Genomic DNA, 10,701 nt, shown 5'->3' with positions numbered 1-10,701 from the left:
TTGCCCTGCTGTGGAAACACTGAGTGTCCGCAGGTGTTGTAATACAACAGAGCCACAAAAGCTATCCTTTCCTTTCCAGCAGGAGGGCATTTATGACAATAGGCGGTGCAGAAATGAAGCCCTATGGAGTGGTCTGTTATTACACATTGTTACCACAGCCAACTCCTGCTTCATGTGTGTATTCAAATTAGGACAGTGCATGTTTCATTTCGCTTCCAAACCAGCATGTTTGCCAATCTGGGCGTTAACTAACACTTTTATTCTGCGTTCCAGAATGTGCGGAGGTTACATGTATCATCTAAATGGCCCAATGTTCCGAGTCTATCTTTTTGTCGCCTAGTTGGAATGCATTTCCATCACTGTGTGCTTCATCTCTAAGCAGCGTTCGCAGAATTAGGCTGATCTCTAAGACTGGGCTCTAGAGAGACAAGCTCAGTGCATCATCTTTTGGCACCATCTAAGCTTTGATGTAATGCTGCTCAGAGGAAAATGATCCTTGTAACTCATTTATGGTTTCACTTTACATTCTGCTCTCTCACATGAGCACCAACACCTGGGAGCAGCATGGCTTTTGAAGAAGGTTCTTAATAGTGCCATTTCAAAAAACATTTGTATATAGGCAGTGCATGTATATATGCATAAATTCTTCTTGTATTACAGGACTGGGTTTCACATCTTACTGGCTAATTATGTAGAATAGAACATGTGCACATGCAGACACACTATACAGTTGGCAGACATATTGTGAAATATACCCCTTTACAGCTCAAAGAGAATTAATTATGCAAGTTGTACACCTGTTGCCCTAATCAGCTTCTCTGTTTGCAGAGGGTGGGCATCTACTCTTGGTAAGTCAAGAAAAGCCTGTAGAGGTGCATTCTTTAAGGACATCGGACCCCACCAAGGAGAGAAAGACTAATGTTACAGGTTATTCTTCTGGCCATTTACAACTGAACCATGCAGTGTATCAATTCACACACACTGTGGTCTGATCAAGGCTTCATGGCAGATTTCTGAGAAGGTAGTTAACTAATGAAGTAGATTTATGTTTTGTAACTCACTTAGCAGCACTTAAAAGTCTCAATCACTTCATCATTTGTTACTCCTGATTTTCTGAAATAGTTCGAAAACTGAGGACACAACAAACTTTGGAGTCACATTTGTGTTGTTACTATTGTATTCACTGAGAGCTGCAGTGAGACCTCCTGGCCACAGGGGTGCTCTCCTACATGGAAGCTCATCACTCAACTTTCTATTCCCCTTGACTTGCATCCCCAAACCATCATATACTATCCTGATCTGTGACTGTCACCACCTTTCCCTCTGTTATCTGTTTCCGGCACTCCTGGATGTTAAACTAAATGTTGGTTTTCTTTTGTTTATTGTGTTGGTACATATGCTAGCATTATTATATTTGTTATCTGTCAGTTTGTCATACTGTAGTACTGTGCTTGCAGAAGTTGGGCAATATATAACCATAGAAGGATAATTGATACACTTAAATTATGGTATGATAAAGAATATTGAATATACTATGGTCTGCCAAAAGACAAATCTGTGGTGGAAGAAGTATAGCCAGAATGCTCCTTAGCAAGGTTTTGTCTCACTTTGGGCTTATTAAAAGGGACCCTGGAAAAGGAGACACTGGTTGGTAAACAGAGGGTCTGCACAAAAAAGAGAAAGAGCCTCAATGAGATAAACTGGAAAGTGACTGCAGCAATGGGCTTAAATAGCAGCGACTATGAGGACGGTGCAGGATCAGGCATGGTTTTGGTCTACTGTACATAGGATTTCTATGAATTGGAACCAACTTGATGACACTTAACAGCACCAATGTGTGACAAACTTGCGCACTTGTTTAATTTTTTATTGCACTTAAAGCACACTTAAAGAATTAATTTTATGAATTAATGTCCCCTACTCCCCTGGACTTCCAGTGTGCTGGTTCTGATTTATAACAACCCTCCATAGGGTTTCTGAAGCTGTAAATCTTTATGAGAGCAAAAAGCCTCATCTTTCTCACTTGGAGCAGCTGGTGGATTAGAACTGCTGACCTTGCAGTTAGTAACCCACTACACTATCAGGACTTCTTTCAGTGTGAACTCTTAGAAGGCAACTATATTCCACCTATAGCAATCTGAAGAACCTAAAATAGTGTCCAGCACACTGCAGGTGTGTAATGAACTCTTAGTGAATGAATGCATGAACAGTAGTAAGAAATTTGATGTTGAAAAGTGGCACTATGTCCCTGACCGTCAGCAGTAGAACCTGGATAGTAACTATCAGAAGCTCAAATGTTCAGACTTAAAAATGACTTCCTGAGCTGGAATCTTGACTGTTATGCAGAAATACCAGCTGAAGGCAATCTATTTGACAAGGATTTCTTAGCATCTCAAAGGTGTCAATAATATGTCTCAAGCATATACACTATAAGGAGCTCTGGGAGCGTAGTGGTTATGAATTCGGCTGCTAACCACATGTTCAGCAGTTCGAAATTACCAGCTGTTCCGCGGGAGAAAGATGAGGTGTTCTGCTCCAGTAAAGATTTACAACCTCAGAAACACTGTACAGGGTCGTTGTGAGTCGGAACCGACTTGACGGCACTTAACAACATCAACAATATACACTATAGACAAATGAAGATGGCTTTTGACAGGAAGGACAATGATTGTTACTTATAACTACTCTTTTTCCATGTCCAGCACTGGAAAAGAAATTAGATAAAGTTGAGGCACTTGCAGAACACCAAAGGTCAGGTCTGAGTCATTTGAGCACGAGGATAATTGTCAATAAATCTTGTTGTTTAAGCCCTTCATTTTAGTGTATCAAAATTCCACAGTTATAAGAAAGAACAAAGCTATAATGTAGATAGGATTTATTTCCAATAGTCTACAACTTTTTTTTTCAAATCCAGCTGTATGAAAGATAAAAATGAAGTTTGAATGTCCTCTCAGGTACTATGCCCAAGGATAAACTGAGTTCTTAGAGACTGGCCAATTAGGTTTCAAAAATGTAATTAATTCTTTCTCTGTCACTACCATTTTTGGCTTCAGGTTGTGATTCTAAAGGAAACAAGGTCAAAGTGACATTTTTTGTAGACAATGATTACTTTATGATTCAAATGCTGAAAACAACAACAACAAAAAAACAGCCTAATTAGAGATCGCTTGGTCAATTTGTGGCTAAATTAATGTTTCAATGGAATGAGGTTGAGGCAGGCGAGAAAGATTTCTTCCTTGTGGGTTATGTTATCTGATACTCATGTTCCTGAGTTCTTTGGTGAAAATAATTGACTTTTGTTCTTAACAAAAAGGAAGTTCTTAGAAAAATAATTTGGTAGAATGACAAGTGTAATAATTTCTGAAAGACAAGCTATTTCCCCCACAAACTGGACTTGGGTGGCTTTAGTATTTGACTCCAAACCCAGAAATTAAATGCTAAAACAATGCCATTTTGTTAAAATGGAATACTCCCAGAAAAGCACAGGAACACAGAAATAATGTTTACTTGGTTTTGCTTTTAATAACTTCATGTGTCCTGGTGTGGCACTTCAGGATAAGCAATGGAAGGTTGGAGGTTCAAATCCACCAGCCACTCTCGGAAACCCTATACAGGGTCACTATGTATCAGAACCAACTTGACGGCACATAACACAACAATATGTGCCTACCACGGGATACATGGTGGCACAGTGGGCTACACATTGGGCTGTCAATCTCAGCGTCAGTAGTCCAAATCCACCAGTTGTTCAGCAGGAGAAAGAGGCCTTTTGCTCCCATAGAAATTTAAAGCCTTGTCACTATGAGTTGGAACCAACTCCACAGCACTTCACGACAACAAATGCTATACAGGGTAGCTATGAATTGGATTGACTCAACAACTTACAACAACAACGTGTTTACAAATGAGACCACCAAATAAGTGGATTAAACATAGGGCTGTTAACTGAAAAGCTGGTGATCTGAACCCACCATTTGATCCTTGAGAATATGATGAATCAGTCAGCTTCCATAAAAATTTAGAGCCTCTGAAACCTAGAGAGCAGTTTTACCCTGTCCTATAAACACTAAAGACCAAAAACCAGAAGAGTTGCGGGATGATATCAAGAACACTGTACATGAAGAAAGCAAAAAGTCATTAAAAAGACATGAAAGAAGGAAAAGGTCAAAATGGATGTCAGAGGACACGCTGAAACTTGCTCTCCAGCATAAAGATGATAAAGCAAATGGAAGAAATGAGGCAGTCCAAGAGCTGAATAGAAAATTTCAAAGATCAGCTCAAGAAGATATAGCCAAATATTACAACAAAATGTGCAAAGATCTGGAATCAGAAAACCAAAAAGGAAGAACACACTCAGCACTTCTCAAGCTGGGGGCACTGAAGAAAGAATTCAAGCCTCGACTTTCTATTGAAGGATTCTCTGAGCGTATTATTGAATGAAGAAAGCATCAAAAGAAGATATAAGGAATACACAGAGTCAGTGTTCCAAAAGGAAATGGTTAATATTCAACCATTTCAAGAGGTAGCATATGATCAAGAGCCAATGATATTGGAGGAGGAAGTCCAAGGTGCAATGAAGGAATTGGCAAAGAACAAGGCACCAGGAATTGATGGAATACAGCTTGAAATCTTTCAAGAAAGTGAGGCAGCACAGGAGGCACTCACTCATCTCTGCCCAGAAATTTGGAAGACAGCTATCTGGCTGACTGATTGGAAGAGATCCGTATTTGTGCCCATTCCAAAAAGAGGTGACCCAACAGAATGGAGAAATCATCAGACAAACTTTTTGATAGCCCATGTGAGTAAAGTTTTACTAAAGGTAATACAGAAATGGCTGCAAGCATACATTGACAGAGAACTTCCAGAGGTTCAAGCCAGATTCAGAAGAGACCATGGAATGAGGGATATCATTGCTGATGTCCGATGGATCTTGGCTGAAAGCAGAGAATATCAGAAAGATGTTTACCTGTGCTTTATTGACTATGCAAAGGCTTTCGATTGTGGACAACATTGAGAAGTATGAATGCTCCAGAGCACGTAATTGTGTTCCTGAAGAATCTGTACCTAGACCAAGAGGCAGTTGTTCAAACAGAACATGGAAATGCTGAATCGTTTAAAATTAAGAAAGGTGTATGATAAGGTTATATTCTTTCACCACACTTATTCAACTTGTATGTTGAACAAATAGTCCAAGAAGCTGGGTTCTATGGAGAAAAACGTGACATCACGATTGGAGGAAGACTCATTAACAACCTGCGATATGCAGATGATACAACCATGCTTGCTGAAAGTGAAGAAGACTTAAAACATTTACTGATGAAGATTAAAGGGCACAGCCTTCATTGTGGATTGCATCTCATTTTAAAGAAAACAAAAATCCTCACCAGTGGACCAATAAACAGCATTCTTATTAACAAAGAAACAATTGAAGTTGTTGAGGACTTCATTCTTTTTGGATCAACTATCAACACTCATGGAAGCAGCAGTCAAGAAATCAAACAACGTATTGCATTAGGCAAATCTGCTGCACAAGACCGTTTTTAAAGTGTGTAGAGCAAAGATGTCAGCTTGAGGACTAAGGTGTGCCTGACCCAAGCCATGGTATTTTCAATAACCTCATATGCATGCGAAAGCTGGATAGTGACTAAGGAAGATCGTAGAAGAATTTATGCTTTTGAGTTATGATGTTGGAGGAGAATATTGAAAGTGCCATGGGCTGCCCATAGAACCAACAGATCTGTATTGAAATAAGTCCAGCCAGAGTGTTCCTTGGAGGTCAAGGTGGCCAAATTTTGTCTCTCATACTTCAGACATATTGTCAGGAGGGACCAGTCATTGGTAAGGTGGAGAGTCAGAGAAAAAGAAGAAGACCCTCAACGAGATGGATTGGCCAAGTGGCAGCATCGATGGACTGAAGCGTGGCAACTGTAGTGAGGTTAGCCCAGGATCGGGCAGTGTTTCATTCTGCTGTGCATAGGGTCACTGTGAGTCGGTACCGACTTTATGGCACCTAACAATAACAAATAGATTCCTGGTGTGGCGCTGTGGGTTAATGCACCATATTGCAAAGCTGTTTGAACTGCAAGGTCAGCAGTTCAAGCTCACCAGCTGCTACTCGGAAACCCTATACAGAGTCCCTGTGGGTTGGAATTGGTTCTACAGCACTGAACAACAATAACAACACAGAGTGACTAAGTGACAGTAGATTTGTGCTTACCGAGTTTCTACATGTATTTTTATCAACATTTTTGGTTCCCTACACAATTTTCTCATCAGTATTTTTAATTGTACTTAAAACATGTTTATAAGATTAACAGAAATGTAATCTTTTTATTTACAAGTATATAAAGTATATTTACAGTCACCCAAATCTGGTGTCTTCTAAAGTTAAGCCCAAACAAGGATATTGTGTACTCAGACTTTATTTTAAGCTCTGAAGAGCCCCTGTGTATTTTAGATGGTAATTTTGTTTTCTTTACCTCTTGACTAAAAGGAATGTCCCAAAGCAGGGAAATGGTGGAATTTTCCCAAAAGGAGCAGTACTGAGGAGGGAAATCTGTGGGAAAGAAAGGTGTTTGCTGTAAGGGGAACCACATGGCCAAGAATAGTAGATGCAGGACAGAGTGAGAAAATCATTTCAGCAATTACAGGATGCTGTTGACTGATGTCAATTTGAAGGAGAGGTAACAGGTGATTTGTCTCCTACATGTTGCAAGGGCAGCACTATAGAAGAAAAAATTGAAGTATAAAATTTAGAAGTCTGATTTTAAGTTCCAGTCTTACCTATACTTTGGGCAAGTCATTAGACCTTCTTTTTGAGTTTCAATTTCCTCAATAGTGTAATGAGAGAAAGACCAGCTCACAGTCAACCGTGAAGAGATAGATAATGAATGTTTTGCTAATTGGGATGTGATTGGTGGTGCTCTGGGTTAGGTGCTGGGCTGCTAACCACAGGTTGGCAGTTCAAACCCTCCAGTAGCTCTGTGGGAGAAAGATGAGACTTAGAAACCCCATATAGGGTTGCCATGAGTTGGTAAGATTAAATGTTACTGCAATAGACTATTAGATTACCCTAAAGAGTCAACACAGCCACCATGTTGTCTTCTTCAGACCTCTTGACCAAATGGGACAAAAGACATCAATTAACACATACAAGAAAACACTGCAGTTAACACAAGAAAACACTGCAGTTAACCTAATGATCAGACTACCTTCTCCAGTGTTTTCAAAAGCAAAAATGGCATCTAAGTCTGTTCATTCATTTATTAGTGAGGTAGGTATGTTTAATTTTTTTTGTTTTAAAAATATTTTTTCTTTCTTGTAGAGAATATACGTTATCAGACATACACCAATTAAAAATTTTTTACATGCAAAATTCAGTGACATTGATTACATTCTTCTGGTTGTATAACCATTCTCACACTACTTTTCTAAATTGTTCCTTACGTTAACATAAATGTATGGACCCCCAAACTTCCTATCTAACCTTTTGAGTTCCTGGTGTCAGTTTGATCTCATGTTGAGATGTGACTCTGAATCATTATTAAGTGTGAAGCTTACTTACAGAATTTAGAGAATCAAATCTGGAAAAAAAAAAATTTATCTCACTGCATCCCTCCTCCCTTCAAGCAGGACTGTGTTAAACAGGAATTAGCCTTGACAGATGGTTGTTGGATTCTGTTTCTAAATTTCTTAAAGAAGATTTCACAGTTTTCCCTCTAAATTCTTTTAGTAATTTAACAATTCGTATGCCAAGTTTTTCCTTATAGCTGACCTAAATCTGTAGTTGCAATTTAACTCCATTCCCCAACTCTTGTCTTTAAATGGAGAACAGCTGGCCAAACACATTCTTATGATAATAACCTTTTGTATATTTAAAGGAAAGTTACTCAGTTCCACTCACTCTCTTCAGCTCCCCCACTCCTGAAACCATCAGCTAGTGTTTTATGAATCATTCATGACAAATGCTGCCCATCTCCCTGCCCCCCATATGTTAATGGCACTGCTATCAGGCTGCTGGGTGGAGTGTGTTGTTGGTGGGTGGCCTTGTGGACTCAGGGGAGACTGGACTGCTGTTTCCTTTTCCTTATGCTTTGTGCATAACCTTAGGCTTCTAATAAATTATCACAATTAGCCCTAATGGCCTTTGATGGGTGAATGACTCACTTATTTCACAAATAGAGAGTTTTACAAGGATATGTAGAAGAGGTTCTTACACAGTTCAAATGGTTTGCATTTGTCTGTTAATTTACAGGTTCGGTGTTTTGAACTCACCAGGCTGCACCTCAGAAGAAAAGCCTGATGAATCTGCTTCCATTAATATTACAGTTACGAAAGTCCTACAGAGCAGATCAGAATCCACAGATGGCAAAGGGGTTTTGCCTAGAAAGTTAGGCCGTCACAATGACTTAATTTGCTCAGTCAGACATGCCATGAAGAAACTGCTACCTTGTCTGTTAAAGATAGCATTGAATGGTATCTGCCCTCTTGGACTTAGACTTGGAAGGCACTGAGGTAAAACTCTCCTGAGTGCAGTGTACATAAAGATGCATACTAACAATTTGAATATTATTAGTGTTTATGGGCTTTTTGAGCACCCTTCATTGCAATTAGAAAATAAGCGACTGAACACTGAAAGAATTGAGCTCCATTAAACTGACCTAATGAGATTTCACAGTAGGTCCTGTTTTGACTCTATATGTGTGCGTTTATGTTTCTACAGGTGTACCCAGACCTGTTGGTCTGGGTCAATAAAGAGCCATTTCCAAACAACATGGAGGGAAGGCTTCACAAGGTAAGACCCTTAGCTACCATTTTTAGCACGTTTCAAATCAGAAACAACTTTTTGGGAATCAGACTTATTTTTTCTTATTTTAATATTGTGTGCTGTCAAGTCAGTTTCAACTCACAGAGATTCTGAATAGGGTTTCCTTGGGTGGTTAGTGAGTTTGAACTGGTGACCTTATAGGTACCAGTCCAGGGTAACCTACAGGCACACTGTTGTTGTTTTTGTTAGGTGCCATCGAGTCGGTACCAATTCATAGCGACCCTATGCACAGCAGAACAGGCACACTAGGGATCCAATAAACATTATGGAAAATAACAACAAAAAAGAAAAAGCCAGGATCACTACAATCACCACCACTTGACTGTTACTTTGTTGTACTGTGGTAGCTTGCATGTTGCCCTTGAAATACAACTTGAGAAAAGCTGATTCCTCAAGTAGGATTGACCATGATTATGTGATGGAGTAAAGCATTTGAAATCTTTGTCTGCCAATGAGAAGAAACAGCTGCAAACACATATTAATAATCAGAGCATGGAATGTAGGAAGTATTCCTGTAGGAAAATTGGAAGTTGCCAGAAATTAAATGGAATGCATAAACATCAGTATCCTAGGCATTAGTGAGCTGAAAAGGACTGGTATTGGCCATTTGAATTTGACAACATGGCTTACTATGCCTGGAATGACAAGTTGAAAAGGAATGGTGTTGCACTCATCAAAAAGAACATTTCAAGTTCTATCTTGAAGTACGATGTTTTCTGTGATAGAATAATACCCATATGCCTACAAAGAAAACCAGTTGCTACCATTATTATTCAATTTTAAGTGCCAACCACTAAAGCCAGTGATGATGAAGTAGAAGAATTCTACCAACTTCTTCTGTCTTAAATTTATCAAATTTATAATCAAGATGTATTTATAATTACTGGTGATTGTAATGCAGCGGTTAGAAACAAAGAGGAAGAATTGGTTGTTGGAAAATATGGTCTTGGAATAGAAATTATGGTGGAGAATGCACAATAGGATGTTTCAAGACCAATGGCATCTTCATTGCAAATACCTTTTATAAAAAACATCAAAAATGACTATACACAATGATCTTAACGGGGGGAATACACAGTAATCAAACTGACTACATTTGTGGGAAGAGATGGTTTAAAAGTGCAATATATAATCAGTCAAAACAAAGCCAGGGACAGACTGTGGAATAGACCACCAACTGCTCATATGCAAACTGAGGAGGTAGCTGAAGAAAATTAAAACAAGCACATGAGAGCCAAAGTATGATCTTTAACATATCCCACCTAAATTTACAGACCCTCTCAAGAACAGATTTGGTACATTAGACACTAATGACTGTAAGTCAGAAGAGTTTGGGAAGAAATCAAGGACGTCCTACAAGAATAAAGCAAAAGGTTATTAAAAAGACAGGAAAGAAAGAAAAGACTAAAATAGATGTCAGAAGAGACTCTGAAACTTGCTGTCCAACATAGAGATGCTAAAGCAAATGGAAGGGATGAAAAAGTCAAAAGAGCTGAACAGAAGATTTCTAAGGGCAGCCCCAGAAGACAAAAGTCAAATATTTTAATGAAATGTGCAATGACATGGAGTTAGAAACCTGAAAGGGAAGAACATGCTCAGCATTTCTCAATCTGAAAGAACTGAAGAAAAAAAATTCAAACCTTGACTTGCAATAGGTAACGTAGTGGTTACGAATCAAGCTGGGAACCTCACGGTCTGCAGTTCGAAACTACCAGCTCTTCTGCAGGAGAAAGATGAGGCTTTCTGCTCCCGTAAAGATTTACAGCTTCAGAAACCTTGTACAAGGTCACTATTAGTCAGAACCGAGTCCATGGCACATCACAACAACAACAACAACAACATGGGCAAAATACTGAGTGATACAGAAAGCATCA

At 39.1% G+C, this 10,701-nt stretch overlaps 1 protein-coding gene across 1 annotated transcript in view; it reads left to right on the top strand.

Moving 5' to 3' along the window:
• The first annotated feature begins 7,123 nt into the window (after positions 1-7,123).
• The window catches only part of NREP (neuronal regeneration related protein), a 10,195-nt gene continuing 6,617 nt past the window's right edge, over positions 7,124-10,701 (top strand). The window contains exons 1-2 of the mRNA XM_006875518.1: positions 7,124-7,273; positions 8,723-8,794. Coding sequence (XP_006875580.1) covers positions 7,124-7,273; positions 8,723-8,794 — 222 coding nt within the window. The remainder of the gene's footprint in view (positions 7,274-8,722; positions 8,795-10,701) is intronic.

Source organism: Chrysochloris asiatica, unplaced genomic scaffold (assembly GCF_000296735.1).
Source record: "Chrysochloris asiatica unplaced genomic scaffold, ChrAsi1.0 scaffold00330, whole genome shotgun sequence".
Lineage (NCBI taxonomy): Eukaryota > Metazoa > Chordata > Mammalia > Afrosoricida > Chrysochloridae > Chrysochloris > Chrysochloris asiatica.
This window is presented reverse-complemented; position numbering and strand designations above follow the sequence as displayed.